The sequence below is a fragment of the Rhinichthys klamathensis genome, unplaced genomic scaffold (assembly GCF_029890125.1).
Source record: "Rhinichthys klamathensis goyatoka isolate OS25496 unplaced genomic scaffold, OSU_Roscu_1.1 h1tg000554l_1, whole genome shotgun sequence".
In the NCBI taxonomy this organism is placed as follows: Eukaryota; Metazoa; Chordata; class Actinopteri; order Cypriniformes; family Leuciscidae; genus Rhinichthys; species Rhinichthys klamathensis.
This window is the reverse complement of record NW_026607023.1, coordinates 1,677,604-1,699,190: the sequence shown is the minus strand read 5'-3', so window position 1 is coordinate 1,699,190 and position 21,587 is coordinate 1,677,604. Positions and strand designations below refer to the sequence as shown.

At 38.1% G+C, this 21,587-nt stretch overlaps 1 protein-coding gene across 2 annotated transcripts in view; it reads right to left on the bottom strand.

The window, feature by feature from the left end:
• Positions 1-19,348, bottom strand: part of LOC130073590 (glucocorticoid receptor-like) — a 75,696-nt gene extending 56,348 nt beyond the window's left edge. For both annotated transcript variants that reach the window (XM_056239098.1, XM_056239099.1), the window contains exons 1-2: positions 18,557-19,348; positions 16,480-17,531 (exon numbers count right to left, since the gene is read on the bottom strand). In XM_056239098.1, the coding sequence (XP_056095073.1) occupies positions 16,480-17,522 (1,043 nt within the window). In that variant the 5' untranslated portion in view covers positions 17,523-17,531; positions 18,557-19,348. The remainder of the gene's footprint in view (positions 1-16,479; positions 17,532-18,556) is intronic.
• Positions 19,349-21,587: the final 2,239 nt, after the last annotated feature.

Genomic DNA, 21,587 nt, shown 5'->3' with positions numbered 1-21,587 from the left:
TCAACATCGGAACGCAATTTAACAAAACAATTCCACTCGTGTAATGGCAGGAACTCTGAAAATTATTTTAATATGCAAAACTGTTACCCAATCATTTCAGTGGGCATTTACTTCCAAATCTTGAATGCAGAACACCCATCAAAACAGTGTTTGAAAGACAGGTTCCAAAACAGGACAGAAAATAGGCTAGCTTGTTACTTCTAAATTAGGATGTTTTTGATGTAAAAATATTGATAACGTTATAAGTGGACCTCAGAGAACATTATAAAATAAAATATAAAAATGCAGTTCATGACCCCTTTAATGAAGATCAATGAAACCCTAAACAGGAAGAGGAAGCAACAAGAAATAATCTCAACCGTGAAATACTTAAAAATAATGCAAGACTATCCAGCTTGCACACAATGGGGTTTCAGAAAATGTGATGTAATGTTTTTGCCATTGCATAACATTTGACATGTAGTCATGCCATGAAGTTGATTTGCCTCCTATACAGCAAAAAAAAAAAAAAAAAAAAAAACAACCTGTTTGCACATTTGCAAAAGAAAGTCCCATTTTACAACTAACTCCTAACCAACACAGATGTAGAAGGTGATGCACGTCAAAACTGAGAGCAAGTCTGCATGTTTGTAAACAGTCTGCTCTCCGGTTTGCGGTCTTGTGTGTTACATTCAAAGCAGCCTTTTGATTATGATTTCTGATAAATGGGGTGATTGAGTTTTGCAGACTGCTGCGTAGAGTGGCTAGCTTAGGGAAACTCAATTAGCTGATTTCACTTCAATTTGTGTCTAAGAAACAGTAAAGAGGTGGAAAGGGCCTAAGATAACAGGATACCAACAGTGATAAAGTGGAAATGTATGTGGGGGTTTTCCCCACTGAGGGCTCAGTAGAGGTGAAAGATGAAAAAAATATGCATGGTGCAAAGCTCAGAAAAATTCAGATCTCAGCTCATATTTACATTACATACCCAATACCTGAACTCAACAGATCCAGCAAACAGCAAACGGTTGCCAAATGGAATTAAAACTTCACACATATTCATTCATTTATTTCATCAATACAAAATTAAACATCTTTTTTTTATTTCTCAATTTAACCCTCTGGTATTGTTCATTTGTGAGTCACACTTGTTTTTTTTACAGTCAAAAGTGACCGAACACCGGAAACTTTTTTTCTTTTCTGTAAAATCGATGTAATATATTACATACATGACATATATTGTCATGTAATATTTCGTATTTTGAGAGAATTTTATGTTACTAATTAATATACATGCAATAATTATCAATAATATCAATGACTACGTTTACATGCAGCCAAATTTCGGGTTATGGTCGGGTTAAGGTCACTATTCGGGTTTCTGAAACATTAGGGATAACCCGTTTACATGCGTGAGCAGAGAGAGTTACTCCTGTATACATGGAATTGCAATATCCCGATTTAAACGCGACGCGCGGTTAGCGTCTGGACGTACGGACAACCTTAAGACGCAATATGCGTCATTTCCGATTCTTCTTCCTGTATCCAAAGACAACAACAACAGCAGCACGCGGATAATGAATAGTTCGGGGCTGATAGCGATCGCCTTTGTTTGCGCTTTGGTGCTGGTAACGTTACTGACCTCGCTCCAAAAGTATGCTGTGCTGCGTCTCGCCATGTTTGCTTCCGGTATACTGCACGCGGGGTTTTGTATGCGCCGAGAAGTTTCTCTACTCAAAAGACCAAGATTCCTTGCGAATAGAACATGCGCAGAACACACATCACTATGGGGATATGCCGATGCACGTTTACATGACCAAAAATTCGGGTTAGAAAAGGGGTACCCCAGGTATAATATCCCGGTTTTTAAAATCCGGGATATGAGCATATTCGGGTTTTTGCCGGTGTTTACATGGCCGTTCGCGACCGGGTTATTGCTAATATCCCGGTTTTGAACGGGTTATTGGCTGCATGTAAACGTAGTCATTATTTTTCCATTGAAAAAAAATTAAAGCTGTTTTTCATGTTAAAATATAGACAAGAATATATACCACTTAATTAAAATATAACCACTAGATTCCGATATAGCTCTATATAAAGAGGCTTGTAAATTCTATAGCTGGTTTTAGACATAAAAATGTACTTTTATTAGGTTGTGGATTTGGATATTTAGACATTCTCAAAGACTACTTTGTCACAGAGACAGAGTAAGACCTTTTGTTACACATAACATGTGAACAGGAATGCTTTATCAGAGCTTCATCAACCTGATTTCAACCTCTTATTCGAGTCTTCTGGCTCAATTTTGCCATTGTTACAGCCACACCAGTTCATTTGTGTGTGTATAATAATGTGTTGGGTGTGTGTCTGTGAGTATGTGTAAGCGAGTGTGTCTGTTTTGTACTAGAGTGTAACTCCTTTCTTGCTGTCTGTTTTTTATTTTATTTTATTTTTTTATACAGTATCTTATAAAAACTTGCCTTGTGTTACAGTCACACCAGTTAATTTATGTTTGGGGATGGGTGGAGTGTGTGTATTTTGCTGTCTTCATATTTTAATGGCTGATTTGTAGATTGTACCACAAAAAAAAAAAATCTATCTTTTTTCATATTTTCAATCATTTCCTACGGCGGTCATTTTTTACCACGAACAACACAAGTGTGACTGTTTTTTTACGACCATTTAGCTTTTCGAATCAAGTTCAAACCGTTCCGATGAAGTGGCAATTTAACAAAATGTAACCCTTTTTTTTCTTTTTCTTTTTTTTCTAAAATGACCAAAAAACACCAGGGTTAAGCTGATTTTTTAAAATCCTTTTTATCCTTCCTTTGTTTGTCGAACCAGATGAGGAGAACGTTTGAGGAAACCTGTTTGAAAACTGTCAGAATTCTCGCAGTTCGGTTTGGTGACACTACTTGCACAAAAATTACAAACTTAACCTCCAAGAAATGTAAGCAAATTACCCTGAAACAGAAAGTCTAAATTAAGCAAACGTAAGAATACCAAACCTTGAACTAGTGATGTACATAAAATCAAATAAATGTACATTTCAGTTCACTGTCTCACCATTTCAATGCAGTATATCTGTGTGTTTCGAAAAACAATCTGAAATACGAGTAGAAAATCAAAAGACAAGACAAACTGCAGCAGCTCCATTATCAAACTGAAGAGTCTCACGCATACACTAAATGCTTATCGTGGTGTGAAACAAACTGAGGTGGTAGTGTGTGGCATTCATGGGAGTTTCACACCAGCTAGAGTGATGACCACATAAAAGTCGAGAACAGACAGGAAGTCAGAGGTAAACATGAACGTTCACAAGACCCTGAGCTTCACCATGGCAACCAATGCATCAGTGGAGACCTGCATTAAAATCAATAACTGGTGCTCTTACAGGTATAGCTCTACAGCTCGTAGATCTGTTTTCAGCTATTCAAATGTCATTTTTTTTCTTAATTTCCAATTTGTCATTTTTATTCAAATAACCTTTAAAGGCGACAGATTTACTTGAGAGGCAGTTCTGTAAAATAATACTTTATATCATGAATATATCTTATGTTTATTTTTTTTATTTCCTTGTTGAAAATTGTTTCTAAGCAAAATCTTTATTCATTTTATGCTTTAAACAAGAACGAATCAGGCAAAGTGGTATAATAATATATTATTGCCTTTGGCAAGCACCACTAATGATATATTATAAAAAAGCCCAACTTGTATAAAATTACACATTTTTGTTTCTCAATTGCTTCCTGTTTTAATGGCGTTTAGATATTTTAAATAAAAAAACAAGACAGAAAAAAAGCTGATTAAAAAAAAAAGGTTTTTCTTTTAAAAGAAGAATTGTATAATTGTGTCATTTGTGCTATAAAAATTAGCAAGGCAACTGTTAAGAACATATTACTTTTCTCTTTTCAGTCAAAGATGTACTTTTTATGATGCAGGTAATCTAGTTTCTACTTTTGATCCAAAAGAGGAAAACTAATTTTGCAGAGAAAAACACGTCTCGTTTAGTGGTGAAAAAACAAAACAAAGCTAAGTGGAGTGTAAATCGGCGCTAAATGTTGCTCTTCGCAGTCAGAGGTCAAGGACGCGACCAAGATGTTCACTGCAGCAGTGCAAAATTGACCAGGACAGGACAGAACATTGACAATAATTACATGTGAAAGAGGCCACAGAATACGCAGAGGCCTGAAAGACAAATGGACAGAGAGCAAGAGAAATAGCCTAACACTCTGTATGAAAGAGAGAGATTTCATTAGTTGCTTATTAAGAGATGCTTCTGCAATTGAATAATTTATTATTTCAAATATACTTTCAATCGCTGTTCTGCTAATGTGTTCCTAACCAAGTAGACAGTAAAGATTTTCCAACCGGTATAAATCTGTGTGTAAGGTTGTGAAAAAAAAAACAGTGCAAAATATTCCAATCACATAAAAAATCCCCACGAAAGGAAGGCATGTCTTTATAATAATGTGTCATCCACTGCTAAGCCCCGCCTCCTTAGTTACTGTTGCCATCTCTGTCATGCTTTCCTTCTAGCAAACACGAAGAGGCAGAATCAGACTCATGGTATTTAATAATGGCAAAGGTAATTCACTATGGATAAACCATGCAGTTTTATCCAGTAAATACACACAGATGCCAACAGAGCTTAAAGTGCCTTGGAAGGTCATACTGTATTCAAAGCGTGAAATAAGGGAAAAGAAATGCCTAACGGAGAAGGCAAATGCTTATGTCCGAGGCTCACAATAAAAAAAAAACAATGTCTATCAGATCAATTATTATTATCCTTATTATTATTAATTGTGGTTTCATACTGGACCACTTTTCATGAAAAAAAGTGTTTGATCAGAATTTTAATGAACACCTCTTTAGTGTTTGATCTTTGCGAGGCAATGCGAATGTTCTCTCTTTCACAACCATATCCTGCTGTACATTTCCTGACTTAGAGCAGAGGACATCTGTCTAAGCACTAATCTTTAGATTGGGTTTTACATTTGGGGGGGAAACACACACCGCTTGTGTGTATATAACAAACCACAATTCAATGAGTTTGCCGTGAAAAGTGCTGAAGTGTGGATGAGATTTCCACAGGATTCAAGAACTTCATTCCACAGAGTGCAATAACTCGGCACCCGAGAGCAAATCCATCCCGAGCTTCTGGAAAACTCAAAACAAACAGAGAGAGGGGAGGAATTCACGGAGCTTGAGGGCGAAGTTGCAACTTTAGTCCAGCTGGCTCCAAGCCCACGTACAGTACAGCTCGACTCCTCCTCCAATCATATCGAGGAAACCAGGCCAAGGACTCCCACTTGAAGAGCAGAGCCAGAACGCAGGTCTTAAAGGAATAGTTCACACAGAAATGAAACTTAATCCAAACCCGTGTGACTTTATCTTCCTCTTTAGTGGTGATTTTTTTTAAGACTGTTCTGGCTACTCTTTTTACCACCAAACACACCATGACCGTATAGCTTTCCCGATCAGCAATGTTCCCTCTAATTTTTTTGTGCTGAGTAAAACTTTTCTATATTGGGCAAACACTTTGGCCACCTGAGCAAAAACATGTTTTACACCTGACCTGTACAGCGCACGTTCACACAAAAGATGGTTACATCATGCGGTTGTAGCAAGGGTGTAGATTTGGTTTGAACATTGGGGGGGTTGAAGTTTGGGTATGCCTCCTGATATTGTGATCATGGTATAAATAATGGGGGGGTTGTAATGCATAGATTTAAATATTGGGGGGGTTATATCCCCCCCATCCCCCCCTACAAATTACGCCCCTGGGTTGTAGCGTTTAACTTTAATGTGCTATTTCTATTTGATTTGACCCTTGATATAACTTGGTGATATTAAATCATATTTTTTGACAACAAGCAGTTAATTTAGAAATTACTAAATGAAGCACATTTACCAAGAAATTCTATAATAATAATAAAAAAAATTAAATCTCACGCAGAACATTTCAATTATTTGAATATGACTAATATTAAAAAAAAAATTAGCAGATACAATGAGTGGTTTGGGACAATTATAATGTGTTTTTGAATGGTCAATGGTTGGCAACAGACCACATTTTAGCAAACTTCAGTATTTAAACAGATCTAAGTAGCTAAATATTTTCAAAAAACGTGAACATGAGAATTCTTCTACAGTTATCTAAACATCCCATAAACCCACACACTACTCTATAACTGAGGTATTTTGAGTGGAGGGTCTGTAATTGTAAATGTCGCAGAGTTTTGTTTCTGTGCTGTGGTTATTTCCGCCACTTAATAAAGCCACTCTTCTTTAAAACATGATTTTACAGGTCTTTGCGTTTCGCATTGCCCCTGGTATTTGGTCCGCATTAACGTACACCTTCAGTAATTCTCTTTCTATGAATCCAACTCTATAGTGACACTAACTCTATACGGCACTGACTAGAATTTAATGCTGTTGTTGATTATTTAAAATATCGAATGGATGAACTTGCGCCTCGATCTGACTCATTAATTTAATTATGTGCTATCAATCGTGGTAAAACTTCACGGTTTTATGGACACCGCCATGTTTGACACTGTCGCTATGGTGACCGCTATGGTTAGCTAGAATACGGTGTGAGAATTGTGACTTCAGCTGAATTAGCATATTCAAGCAGCTACTTCAATCTGCTAAATAAACGTAACATTTCAGGATTATTCAATTAATTGAAAAAAATAATCGATAGAAAAATAATCATTTGTTCCAGCCCTAATGTTATCACAGTACTCAGCTCAGCATATCACTTTTTTTTTTTTATCGCAATAGTATCGTATCCTGCCTTAAGTATCGTGATGATATCGTATCGTGGGGCATCTGGCAATTAACTCCCAACCCTAATATAGATGATACCCTCGATATAACAAACAAACTGACCACTTTGACAGTAACCGATTCATTGTGCAGAAATTACGAAGAACTGAGATGAGTGACAGCTTTTTAGTGATTATAAAGGGAGCGCACTTTGCACGCTAGGATATATGTAATCCATTCAGAATTTAAATAAAAATGTGTTTTTCATAATGCTAAGAGGAACAACGGACAGGCACAAGCTCCAAAGTTTCAGAAGTGACATCTACATCTAAATGCGGGATTCACTCTCTCTTGCTATTCTTGTCATAGTGCTGCTCCGAAGCCATTGCATCATATCAGATTGCATTTGCAAAAAATTAAGTGCATGTTGTGCACATGGCCTACTGATGTCTCTATTCTTGCTGAATAAGTACTGCATTGAACAAATGGGGTTAGAAAGGCAGTCAAAAAAGGATGCGTGTTTGTTGCTGGCACCAAAGTAAGTCACCCACATTCCACTGCTCAGAAAAATGTACTATTTCCCTTTGTCATGTTCTACTGTACAATTAGAACGCTTTGCATCAAACAATCTGTTCCTAGAAATCAGCTTTGCAGAAAAGTATTGCCCCACTAAGCCCTAATACAAGCTTATTCAGATTCACACAGGACATGTATGATTATTAAATAAAAACTGAAGCTAATGTTTCTGGAGAAAACCAAATAATAACAAATCTGTTTTAACCATATGCACAACAGTGTTTTGAAATATCAAGCAGTTCTTTTAAATTAAGATGCACTGTTAAGTATGTATCATTATATGTTAGAGCTGCACAATTCTCGAAAAACTGAGAATCACGATTTAAAAAAAAAAAAATAGAGATTGCGATTCTCCCATGATTCTGAAAAGACCACTAAACAAAATAATTCATTTGATATTTTTTTTTTTTCGTTTTTTTTTTTTTTTCGTTTTTGAATGAATGATTCAATGACTCACTTATAAAGACTTCATTCCTGGATGAATCAACATTTTTTAACGAATCTCTTGAACGAACAAATACCTTTTTAACGGTCATTTGTCGCCACCTACTGGTGTAACGATGTAATGATATGATCTATATTTGAAGCGTCAAGTTACTGATTCACTTTATTTTGAAAAAAGGTACAAAGCGTCACTGGGGCAGTACCCTATAAGGTACAAAAGCTAAAAGGTACTAATATGTACCTTTAAGGTACTATTGTGTACCATTTGGGGGTAATTAAGGCACAGAGATGTACCTTTTTTGCTTTTGTACCTCAGGGTACTGCCCCAGTGACAGCTTTGAACCTTTGAGTATACCGTAGACCCGTAGATCAGTGTTTATATCCAAACAATTAACTTTTATCTCAGTACTTCTGTGATAATTTGAATTATGTTAACACAGAAACAATGATTCTGTGTGGTTGAAAAGACCACTGTTTGTTTCATACCTATAAAACTTCTCTCTCTGGCTCAGCGGCAGCGTAAACACATTTTAATGCGCTGTGATTGTACTTGTCAAAGGTTTAATAGACACTGGCAAATCATTGTCATTTAGGAATAAGATTGCGTAGGTGTTTGAATCAAGATCGCGATATGTGTATAAAAAAATGAAATAGTGTATCAATAATTGTTTAAATGCACCCATCTAAAGACAGACTGAAATGGACAAAAATAATAATAATCACCAGAATTTAATCCAAAATAAAAAACTCTGTGACCAGTACTCACATTTTTTTAGGTCGTAAAATATGGTGGGTATTTCAGAGTACGTACATTAACGAGTATTGAATAAAGAATGATATGTCTGAAAGGACTTGTTTTTCCCTGATCAGTTACACAGATGGCTCATTTTCTGATCCCATCCCCGCATAATTAATGTCACCTCCCACATAGTTTCTATCCAACAGAAATAAAAAAGGCCAAAAAAAGTTTTAAAAAAATACTAATAATAATATTATTAATAATAAAATAACTGAACAGCATTACTGTTGACAGAACCATTGCTTGAAAAATATGTTTCTGAACTTTCACTTGCAAAGAAAAATAATACCAAAAGCAGAAAAAAAGTTAGAGTGGGCTGCTCGAAGGTGTAAACTCGCAACTTCAGAAGAAACACCAATTATTCACCGTCCGCCTGACTCATGCATTCTGCATTTGGTCAGTGTTCAGTGGAATGAGTCTCATTTTCAAGTAGAAATATTCTTCAGTTTGTAGAAACACGAGCAAACCTGTCATTTAGATTACATCACTATGCTCATTACTGAGAATTAGTAAATAATAAAACGAGAAACTATTTAAACGTATTTTACTGTATGTATATCAGATCAAATTAACAAGTGACACAAAAATGAGAATTTCAAAAATGTGATCAAATAAATTCTAGGCGTAAGACATGAATACAGCAAAAGACACTAGAAGCTATTTATAAATGATAAACTTTCAGAATTATCAAACACTGGCGCAAGGAATGTTGATACTTAAATTAGAAATCCCATGGGTTGTCCTGGAGGGCTCTAATCTACGAATGCACCCTCTAGAAGTGAAATGAAGAGAGTCAGTGGGGGTTTGTTGCGAAACGTGACGCTCAATATTCACAGCATAGTGAGGCAGGAATTCTTTCAGCACAGCAAAGTGAGAATTGGTTCCCCATAGCGTCAACACCAAGACACAGCGTCAAAGCTCCACGTATGCAAACCTGATCCCTAAGAAGGGGAATGAGACTGTCTTGAGTTGATGACGCGTAACTCGGGAACCCTTTTATATTGGCGTGTGACGTCACAGTCTACCGTCTGCAAATGAATACTGGTGTGATTATTACACCAGCTTCAGACATCGGTCATGCTGATGGCGTTCTTCATAGCGTCAACACCAAGACGCAGCGTCTCCTTCCCCTTCTCAGGGAAGCGGGTTGCAAACGCAACCTGAAACGTCTTTTTGAACTAAATAGTATTTGATTAATTAAAAAATAAGTTCATTCATTTTTTTGTTAATATATTGATTTAAAAATCGTTTGTCTTAGTTTCCACTATTGGTAAATTAAAACATTGATATTGGTAGACCTGTAATGTATACCCTATAATACTCTATAGGGTTTATAACCCTGTCAAGTTCGACAAATTATTCTCAGATGATATCATTTACACTGATCCATTCCTAGATATTTATTTACTAGAACTCCAACAGCTATAAAACTACTGTTTGACTCCTTCCCAGAAGACCTAGACTGTCTTTGACCTTTCCAGAGAACTTCCATCTGGGGGAAATTAATATCCAAATTAAACGCTTTAACGTGAAGGGAAGCAACAAACTTGCCGGTATGTTGCCCACAGGAAAGAGAGCAGAATAGACCGGTATGGACAAGATATTTCTTTTTCTTCTGTTGAAGTATGAGAGAGAGCTACTAGTATTAAGGCCTGCAGTTGGAAATTCCATTGATTCTCAGATTAGAAAACAAGTTGAAACAAACCTAAGAAAACAGATGTTGGTATTAAAGATTATCAAAGGTGTGATTTAGGAAACCACTAAAGTTAACAAAACAAAGTCTAAGTCAAACATTACTCACTGGCACGGTTTAAAGAGATTACTGTTTTGAACATTAGACCAAGTTTTCTTGCTACACTGCAAATGTACAATTATTATGACTGTTTCTCAAGAGTTTTGTAACCTTTAAAGCCACTTATGCAATCAAAAAAATTTGGTAAAATTACTTTTTTCAGATATACACATTTAAAATGTATAGGGCAGCCAAAAGGGATGAAAATCTTGTTTAATTTGTTTACTTAAATATTACTAATGTTCAAATCATTTTTTTTTTTCAAAACAATGAAAAGGCATAAGTGTCTGTAAAGAAAAGTGTGTAATACTTAAACGTTGATAAAACAAATATGAGGGCATTAACTGCATCAACAATTATAAACAAAACAGCATTGTGTTTTTAGGCACAATATAAAGCAAAAGAACCTGACCGCTCACAAAAGTGCATAGAAGCCTGTTCTTATTATATCAAATCTCCAAGAGACAGTGTTATGTACCGCATTAGCCTATGTAAACATGAAAACTGTCAGCAGTTTTGACATCAACACTCCAGAAATTAAAGTGCCACACAGCACTAAAAAGTTCACACAGAATGCAATTTTGATTTTAAAAATGTGAAATGCAGGGCAGCGGAATGAGGGGAAAAGTTCTCAAGACATGTTTAACTCAAAAAACACACTGCTCATGCGCAAGACAAGAACAATGCATTCATGATACATTGAATTGAACTGGATAAGCTAATGCAAAACATTAAGATGCAACCATGAAACCAACATGTCTTTGTTAATAACTGGTACATCTGGCAGACACACACCTACCATTTAGCATTTGAATGTGATTTTTTTTTTTTTTTCACAAATATTCAAAATTGTAATTTGACAGTCATAAAGTGTAGAGACTTCCTCTTCCAAGGAAAATGGACCAAAATCATTGCTGACTCATCTGGAAACCAGGAAAGAAAATTGTATTTACTCCCACTAATAGCAAAATTACCTCTAATTCAAATGAGCAAATGATCCATGAATGTGATGTAAACTAAAGGCTATTGGCTATTTAAACTGTATTGGCTGTATCAGTACTTTTAACATTGTAACTTAGGCCTTATCCACACTAATACGTTTTCTTTTGAAAACGCAGATTTTTCTCTCCGTTTTGGCCTTCCGTCCACACTGAGAACGCTTTCCCAAGTGGGTAAATATGTAAACGCCGTTTTCACAATGTAGTGTGGACTGTGAAACCGGAGGTATTTGAAAACGATGACGCATGTTTAGTCATGTGACTCATATTGACTCGTATCTTCATATCCTGCAAAGATGACAGAAAATTTACTTGCAAAACATGAGACCAGTTGTGGTTTAGACCAAATGGTATAATGGTATATACACTCACCGGCCACTTTATTAGGTACGCCTGTCCAACTGCTCGTTAACACTTAATTTCTAAGCAGCCAATCACATGGCGGCAACTCAGTGCATTTAGGCATGTAGACATGGTCAAGACAATCTCCTGCAGTTCAAACCGAGCATCAGTATGGGGAAGAAAGTTGATTTGAGTGACTTTGAACGTGGCATGATTGTTGGTGCCAGAAGGGCTGGTCTGAGTATTTCAGAAACTGCTAATCTACTGGGATTTTCACGCACAACCATCTCTAGGGTTTACAGAGAATGGTCCGAAAAAGAAAAAACATCCAGTGAGCGGCAGTTCTGTGGGCGGAAATGCCTTGTTGATGCCAGAGGTCAGAGGAGAATGGCCAGACTGGTTCGAGCTGATAGAAGGGCAACAGTGACTGAAATAACCACTCGTTACAACCGAGGTATGCAGCAAAGCATTTGTGAAGCCACAACACGCACAACCTTGAGGCGGATGGGCTACAACAGCAGAAGACTCCACCGGGTACCACTCATCTCCACTACAAATAGGAAAAAGAGGCTACAATTTGCAAGAGCTCACCAAAATTGAACAGTTGAAGACTGGAAAAATGTTGCCTGGTCTGATGAGTCTCGATTTCTGTTGAGACATTCAGATGTTAGAGTCAGAATTTGGCGTAAACAGAATGAGAACATGGAACCATCATGCCTTGTTACCACTGTGCAGGCTGGTGGTGGTGGTGTAATGGTGTGGGGGATGTTTTCCTGGCACACTTTAGGCCCCTTAGTGCCAATTGGGCATCGTTTAAATGCCACGGCCTACCTGAGCATTGTTTCTGACCATGTCCATCCCTTTATGGCCACCATGTACCCATCCTCTGATGGCTACTTCCACCATGTCACAAAGCTCTAATCATTTCAAATTGGTTTCTTGAACATGACAATGAGTTCACTGTACTAAAATGGCCTCCACAGTCACCAGATCTCAACCCAATAGAGCATCTTTGGGATGTGGTGGAACGGGAGATTCGCATCATGGATGTGCAGCCGACAAATCTGCGGCAACTGTGTGATGCCATCATGTCAATATGGACCAAACTCCCTGAGGAATGCTTCCAGCACCTTGTTGAATCTATGCCACGAAGAATTGAGGCAGTTCTGAAGGCAAAAGGGGGTCCAACCCGTTACTAGCATGGGGTACCTAATAAAGTGGCCGATGAGTGTATATTGGTGACTGAGTGAGACCTGGACGCATCAGTGAATGGGGAGATATTTTGCTAAATAAAATGATTCTGCCAGAAGAATAGGCAAAGCCAAGGCAAGTTTATTTATATAGCACATTTCATACACAATGGTAATTCAAAGTGCTATACATAGAAATAGCATTAATAGCATGCTATTCTCTGGCGTAAAATAGCATGAAAACTTTATTATGTCTGTTCCATCTAGAGATGTTCCGATACCCTTTTTCCCTTCCCGATACCGATACCTGGACTCAGGGTATCGGCCGATACGAGTACTGATCCGATACCTGGGTGTGTACAGTATCTATACAGCTGCAATTCACACTAGCACTGTATGAATTGATAGAATTATTTTATGGCGTGTTTCAGACTTATCCTAATTAAACATGAACAAATACATACTGTGAACTAGAGTATTTTTATTATCTGACATTCATTTCACAGCAATATATTATTTATCTTTCTTAAGTGAAAAAGAACTTAATGCAACCACACATCTAATACTGTAAACTGAAAAGGGTATTTTAGTTTTACAATATAACTGCATAAAAAAAGTGCAACAAATAAATCTAGGAATCTAAAAAATGATATATGAACAATATAAGAAAATAATCTCTTTATAATTTAAAGTCCATAAACAATTTTGTTAAATAAACGGCATTTCAGATTTGACCGCGGCTGGACATCCAGAACAATAAACTCAATACATGTTGTCGGTTATATTTATCGCTCGTTGGCTGTCTTTTGAAAACTTTTCTCTTTGTTTGAATGAAGCTTTCAGAGATTGTTGATTCTGGCGCGGCTCATTCTTCTCTGCCCTTGCCTTTGTGTAATCGTGTTCTGCGGGGTGACGCGTCTTCAAATGCTTTAAGTTACTCGTGTTGAAGTTGCTAATACGCAGTATGGCATACCAGACATGTCACCGTTTTCCTGGCTGGTTGGTCCAGTCTGAAATGCTGCCAAACAGCGGACATACTGCTATCGCGCGCGTTTTCTTCTTCGCTGCTCTAAACAGTGGTTGCTTTTGGCAACAGCACAACTTCCTGTGTCGCCACAAGCAACCACTGTTTAGAGCAGCGAAGAAGAATTGATCTCCGATTTGCAGCGTTATGCAAAGCTAGCGTGCATAACTAGATATTGTTTAAGAAAATGGTATCGGATCAGTACATGGGTAGAAGTACTCGCCGATACCGATGCCAGCATTTTATTGGTATCGGCGGCATTTCCGATACTAGTATCGGAATCGGAACAACTCTAGTTCCATCTGTATCATCTCAGAGAGCTAAGGTGAATTTAGTGTTTTCCGACGTTTCAGTGTGGATGTGAAACTTTGACGGAGAGCGTTTTGAAACAAATGTATCTTAATTAATGTATACTTAGCCTTATATTGAGTTAAAAAGTACAACAAAAGCAAAACACATCCCTGACCTCCAGCAAAACAAACCTGCACGACTGGTAAAATCATTCGAAGCAAACTCGTCAAAAATACAGCAAAAATGTCTACAAGATCAACAAATTAAGACTTAATGACTAAAAATAACTAACTACTAACTAAAAAATTTCACAAAAATTGTCTTGGTGGGTTTTCTTACGTAACATGATTGACATCATTTTTTTTTTAATGCTTAAAACACTTCCTGACATTTCCTGAGTTTTACTAGTGCTCGCAAGGCACTGAAAGAATAGTTTAAGTTTGTTGGCTCTGTGTAAATGAAATGTCACATCAGAGTCGCTTTGCTGTTGTCATGACAGTCAGAGCATGTCTTGTTTTTGTTGCTGCACACAAAACGTGCAGTTTAAAGACGGTTGAATATGCAAGAAAGACAACCGTTAATAACAATTCAGCACACAACTTGGTGTAAGAAAGAAGACCAATCGTAATTCAGTTTGCAAATATCAGGCTATAATGCAGGCATCACTGCTGGTTACGTTTTAAATGCATTTAATCAGGGAACGTCAGGGAGATTTTCAGACTTTAATCTGGTGAAACGTCTTCATAAGAACAAAGTCTATGAAAAGCAACAGCAAAATAGCACACCTAAGGAGTCTGTCTGTTTAAACTGAAATTCCAGTGTTACAGATATAACTATTAAGTAAAAACTGCAAAAATGTCTAAGATGTGTCCATAAAAAAAAAAAATGAGTCGGGTGAGACTAACACCGATACGTTTCCCCTAACAGAACTACAGTCCAAGTTGGTTTAGTGGCAGAATCATGTTGACCCAGATATCTCTACATTGGCTTCCTAAGTAGACTGCCAGATTAACATTCAGGACGGCCAATGGGAAAAGTTTTAAGGTTTTTCTTGCGCAAATGAGATGGCACAGTGGATCAAGTTGGATGGGGAAAAAGTTTCCTCTTTTCACGCTTTACCTTGACAGATCAATTGTACAGATCAGAAAGGTGAACAAAAGCATAACCGGGAGGTCATGAATAGTCCCTATCTTTTAGGATCTGCCAGAGCGTATTCATTTACACCTAAGTAGAAGGGTTGGCCATAAAACACCACTATTTATTCAATCAATTTCATATTTACTCAGGGAATTTTAAGACATAATGACTCGTAGCTTCTGGTCCTCTCCACGCTCACCGAAAAACAATATCACAAACTCCAGCAACAGCAATAGAGGTGAAGTGTTCCACTCGATGATTTTATTGAAGCTTAAAGCCTCCTGAAACGAGAAGAGGTGTGCGTGTGTGCCGTCCTGGGCCGAAGAGAGCTCCACGAGGCCCATGTGTTTGCTTAGGACAGGCAACGCACCAATACAGATACGCACTCATGGGCTCCTGGGAGAAGAAGCCGACCGGCACTTGCTCTGTTCAAACTAATTAAAGCTGCAAACAACAGCTTTATCAAATATCATGCAGTTATGAGAAGTTTTGTAGCCAGTTTTTCAAAGAATACTACCAGGCAAATGAGTCTGGCAGACAGAGAATAACTCCACATTGCCATCACTCTTGTCTGGATCATGATTTATTTAATCATTTTATTGAAATGACACGGTCCACAAAATGCTATTTTTAGCCAGTGTATATTCACCATAAAAACTTCAAAAACGTTTGGACTTATGAAAATTGTATTCATTTCCATACTTTTTCCAAGTCTGGAAATCACAGTTTTAAAATTCCCCCCATAAGTTTTCCATGATGTAGAAATCTACATCAGTGGGCATGTCTGCAAAACGCATACTGGATTTTATCAAAATATGACCCATAGGGCAGGATTTCCCATAAAAGCCATAACTTTCCAGTTGATTAAATCTCTTACAGCTCAGCATAACTACAAAATGTATATTCACTACAGAAAAGATTTGATTATTTTCCATATCTTTCTCAGGCCTGGAAATCACAATTTTGAAAATTTCCATAAGTTCCATGAGCGTAGGAAAACCTCGTGTTAAAACAAGCAGATATGCTAAATGATGTGCACAACCTCAGCCCCATTTCATTTTAGATCTAATTATTCACTATTTATCCATAGCATTGTTTATGATCATAAAGCTGCCTTTTAAAGTCAATCCTACCTGCTGAATGGATAGGTGGACGGAAGTACTGTCTCATTGGCTCTCTGCATCCCAGATGAATCTCCATATCCATTTCCTCTACCCCAGCCGTCACTAAAGCCGGGTAAGTGAGCAAACAGGCCGAACGGAGGTTTCTGATCGGGTAAACTCGCAGCTGAGGAGGTGTTGCCTCCATAGTGGTATCCCGGGCTGCCCATATCTCCCAACGCGGTGGGCCCACCGTGAGACCCACCCATCCCTGACATCTGACAGTAGCTCCGCCTCTCACTTTCCTGTTTGATGACACCCGGTGTGCAAAGCTGGATAAAGTCTGTCTCTTTCTCCGTTTTTATGACCGGCATGTTGACACTGGCTTCCACCATCTGCTGCCGTTTCCCTGTGCCGTTCACATTTGTACACGCTGCACTGTTGCCAGTGACAACAGGGCTGGTATCCTTCATCAAGTTGCTTTCTGCCAACAGGGCATCATCCACTGCCAGCGAGGAGAGAAAGGCAGTCTCGTCCGTAACGTAGAACTCATTCAGGTCAGTGAGTGAGTCAGGTAAGTCCAGATCCTTTAGGATGTCCATGGTGTTGTCTCCAATAACCCTCTCGTGACCCGCCATTTCCTTCTCCATTTGGCCATAGGGCGGAAAGTCCAGCCTCTCTTTCTCCGTGGGGGACAGCTCCTCCATTTTCACTTTAAAAGTGTCCAGAGCCTGGATGTCAGAGTCACGGTTTAAGTCGGCAATGCTCTCGTCCAAGAGTGAAAAGTTCTCCCCAATGTTGAGACTAAGGGGCTCTTTTGCCTTTTGCTGGTGCTGCATTCTGAAGGGTTTCAATACTTTGACATCTGGTTCTTGTGTGTTACGTCCCATTAAGGATGGATCTACCATAGACAGGCTTCTTTGAACGTCACTACCACTCAGTCCGTTTGAGAAATCTTTTGATGTATTTAAAGCGGGCGCATTGACACCAATTTCCGGAACAAGGCCTCTCTCAATACATTCCCCAAAAGTTAAATTATCAGTATTGTTACTGCTGCGTTTCAGTCCACGATCCATATCTCAATCCTGTTGTATAGACAGAGAGAAGAAAAGGGCAAACCTCAGTTAATTTGATAAAAAGTTACAATATGTTTACTTATAAAATAGAGCAGGAATTGTTAATAAATTATAGTATTTTACATAGCACTTATGTTTACATAAAGCTGTTGTAAACCAAACTAAGTTTTGCACCGAGGCCTCCGACGTTATTTGATGATGCATTTATTCAGAAAATATTATTCAGACTTTGAATCGTACGTCTGGACTGGACTCCCACCTGAAGTTCCTCTCAGCTCCAAACAAAATTAAACTATATAATATGAAACTACATTTCTATGCATATTCTGCCACAAAAGCTCTCTTGCGGTGATATAACGAATTGGTTATGCAGATTTTAAAGACTTTTCAGCTAAACATCGAGTTGTTTTGACCCTTGTACAAGTAATTTCTCCTGACAACTTATTTGAATCAATAGTCTTCATTACAGCAGTAATAAATACAGTTTCATAAAACTACAGCAAAGCATTTAAACTCATCCCACAAAATGGAGCTTGATGAGGCGATTGTTTGCTCAGATAATGAAGGCTTCAGGCACGTAGAGACATTAAAACTCATACAAATCCTCCAAATGCATTAGTCGATGCACCGCAGTGCTGCCACCTGTCAGTTGAACTTGGCTACTGCATCCAAAATGAACTTCAGTCTGACAAACCGCTTTAGTGTACATTAAAGCTTGCTAAACATACATAAATATCAAACAGAATGCCAATACTAAATTACTTAACGAGAATTAAAAACAATTTTAAGGATATGGTTTAAACGTAAAAGAGGCCTGGAGTGCCCAAATGACGCAAATTTTCAAGGTAGCAAGAGAAGCTTTGAAACATATAGGCTATATAGGAGCTATATGAGCAGCTATATGGGTTGTTATTCGAAATTTAAGCCATTAAAACAAGATAAATATGCAGTTGGTATGTACATTTAAAAAAAAATGCACTCTGCATTCACCACGCATGGAAAGCAATGACCCCAAGTACATGAGACAGACTTACCTTAACAGATTTATGACGAAAAATGCATTTCTATACAAGTCCAAAGCTGTCCATGCGTTTAGGTGGCGTTCACAATAGTTTCTCGTTTAACTTCCCGCATGGTCAATAGATTTAACAGGACGCGCTGCAGCTTCGACACTATTTAAACAGCAGCGAGTCGCAAAAACAACTAAATGCGCCGTTATGACGACGCACACAAGTCTTGTCACAAAATAAACTTAGCCGCGCTCTGAATACTCGTTGTTGTTCTTCGTCTTTTGAGGTCGAGCGGGGAATCGCCAGCATTACATAAGCAGCTTGTCAAACTCCCGACAGCCCGTGATCTACCCGTCAAAAAAGCTTCTGCTAGCTTCAACACGGTAAACGCCCCTCAAACACGCACACACACACAAAACTCCAGTACAAGTTACCCTTCAGCCATTCGAATACAAATCACAATAAAGGCTTAATCAAATCCGCGCCGAATCGACAAACGAGCTGATGCTAATGTCAAGTGTCACCGAACATACAAATGCAGCCGCTTCAGACAGTTGGATGCGGTCAAAACAGAAACGCTGTGTGAACACTGGCGTATGTCATTCCCTCGATGTCATTTTAAACCGACGACACCGTATACAGACTGTCAACCGTGGATAAAAAGCATATTTGTACTAAAGAGTTTGATTAGACGGGCTCGACTGCGCTAGCTAATGCACATTAGCAGTCGCGAGAGCTGGGCGAGCGCTGCAACTTTCGTATCTCATAATGCAACTTTTGCATGCGCGTCACAACGAGCTGAACAAACTCTGTATACGAAAATCTCTAGACAGATATGCGTGGTGGAACAAACGACGGAGAGCTGAAGACTATGAGAGAGAAGCGGATGGCGCAGTTCAGTCCGTGAATATAGGGGCAAAGGGCACATCCACGGGATAAAACCGAAATACAAGCGAATTGAGACAAAAAATATGGTTATACCGTCTCTATCTTGGGATAAATCGAGTAACAGCTGTCCAGTATTGCACTGTGTCCGCGTATTAATCCACATCTGCTTAACAAAGATAATTGAAAAATGTGAGACTTTAGACTGTTGAGTAAAGAGAAAGCGACATGCGCACAAGGGCTCAGTTTAATGTCAATATTCTAATTTAAACTCGCGTGTAAAATAGTGCATGGTGAATACGATGCAGGCTATTATAATAAATTATTCAGTTCAGTAAATGTGCGACTGCAAAGGTTTTGAAATATAACTCGTAGATGGTGACAGAAACAGTAGGCCTATTACAGCTTATGTAAAGTTCCCAGATTGCTGAAGTAGGATATGGTATGGGGGGGGAGAAGAATAACATCCGTAGTTCACGTTTTGCTTCAGGATTCAGATTTTAGATTGGACAACTGATGAATGTACCAAAAGTGTCCTAAAAATTAAATGACATTGCAATTTTCTTTAAAATAGCATAGGCTAAAGATGATCAATTTGGAAAATGCATAAAACACCAGCAGTGTGGTTTACTAGCCTAATAGGCTACTGAATAAACACTTTGCTAAGTAGGCTACTGTATAAATATTAGCTAAATTAGTCGACCAAGTGAGAGATGATTTTAGTCTTACAAAACAACAAAAATGAAACAAAAAGCATTTTCTCCAATTTATTGTCATTAAGCCCATTTATTTAGCTAATGCGTGAGTATATAGTTAATTGTATTTGTATTTAAGCAGTGTTTGAAAAGACAAACTTGGAGATAAAACATGGTGTGCAGCATAACTCAATATATTGCTGGAAATAAATCAACAACCAATTGGTTCTGCGCTTCTCGTCTGGTGTGTGACCCCCTTAAAGAGAAAAAAAAGTTGTGTCTGTACTGTTCCTGCAGTAGATGCTATGTATTTTGTGCATAGTAAGCACATTTTATGTAGTAGATGATCTTCTACAGAATATCTGTCAAAATGAGCAGTTTACACCAGAGCATAATGCATGGAATAATGTAACCCACAATGCAATGTTCTCCCTTGACCCTTCATTTTTTTTAACTTCCGGTTCATCCATCACACAGGAAATGGAGAATCATGTCAAGAGCATTGCATTGTAGTATTATGCTGTGCACTCTTGTTGTAAACTGCAATGTAGTATTGTAGGTCAGTTGAATATTTGCATACGTAATAATACTGCGCCAATAGCAAGAGCAGTATGGTAGTATATTTTTCCAAACATAGCTAGAGTAGAGAATTCAGTTATTAGCCAGTATTGCTTTTCCAGCACATGTTAATTTATCCATTACAAAATTTCACATTTACTTACCCTTGAAAGTTTTTCTTAAACTCACAGAATTCAACAGCCATACTGTTGCTTGGCTAACAATGAGTCTCCTGTTGTTTCATACTTTGACTGCATCTGAAAACCTTCTGAGCTCCAGATTATCATTGAATGTCATGTTGAATTGTATGTTAGCAGTCCACATGTAGCAAGGAATTTTACACGTTCATCTCTTTGCTGACTTTTACCAGCACTGGCAGATTGGCTACATCAGACCCCACATACTCCAATATAAAAGGTAAAGAAGGCAGAGTCTAATGTAGAGAAAATGGGAAGGTGTTCTAAGCTGAAGAGACAGGGTAGATTCACTCCCCCATGCAAACAAGTTCATTATGGGGTGTGGCGTGGGCATGTGGATGTTTAATTATGCCGGTGGAGAGAAAAAGCATACAAACCATCTCCAGGGGCCAACTAGAAGAAATCACACTGTTCTTTGACTCTGTGAAGTAGCACCAGGGAGCACAGAGCCTCCAGATTATTGTGTGAGACATGGTCATTACTGATCCAACGACACCCTTCTCTAACTGCAAACATGGGTCATTAATAAACACAGCCACTTCTAAAAATTCAGCAATTTTTGTTAGGTTTGGGCAGGCAGCTATAAATAATTGCAAAATGGTCTTCAGTTGAGGATGATGGTGTGCCGGATGAAAGATGTCTAAGGAATAGTTCACCCAAAAGTGAACAATGTGACAGTGATACAACCATCCTTATATCGTATTGAATAAAAAGCTTAAT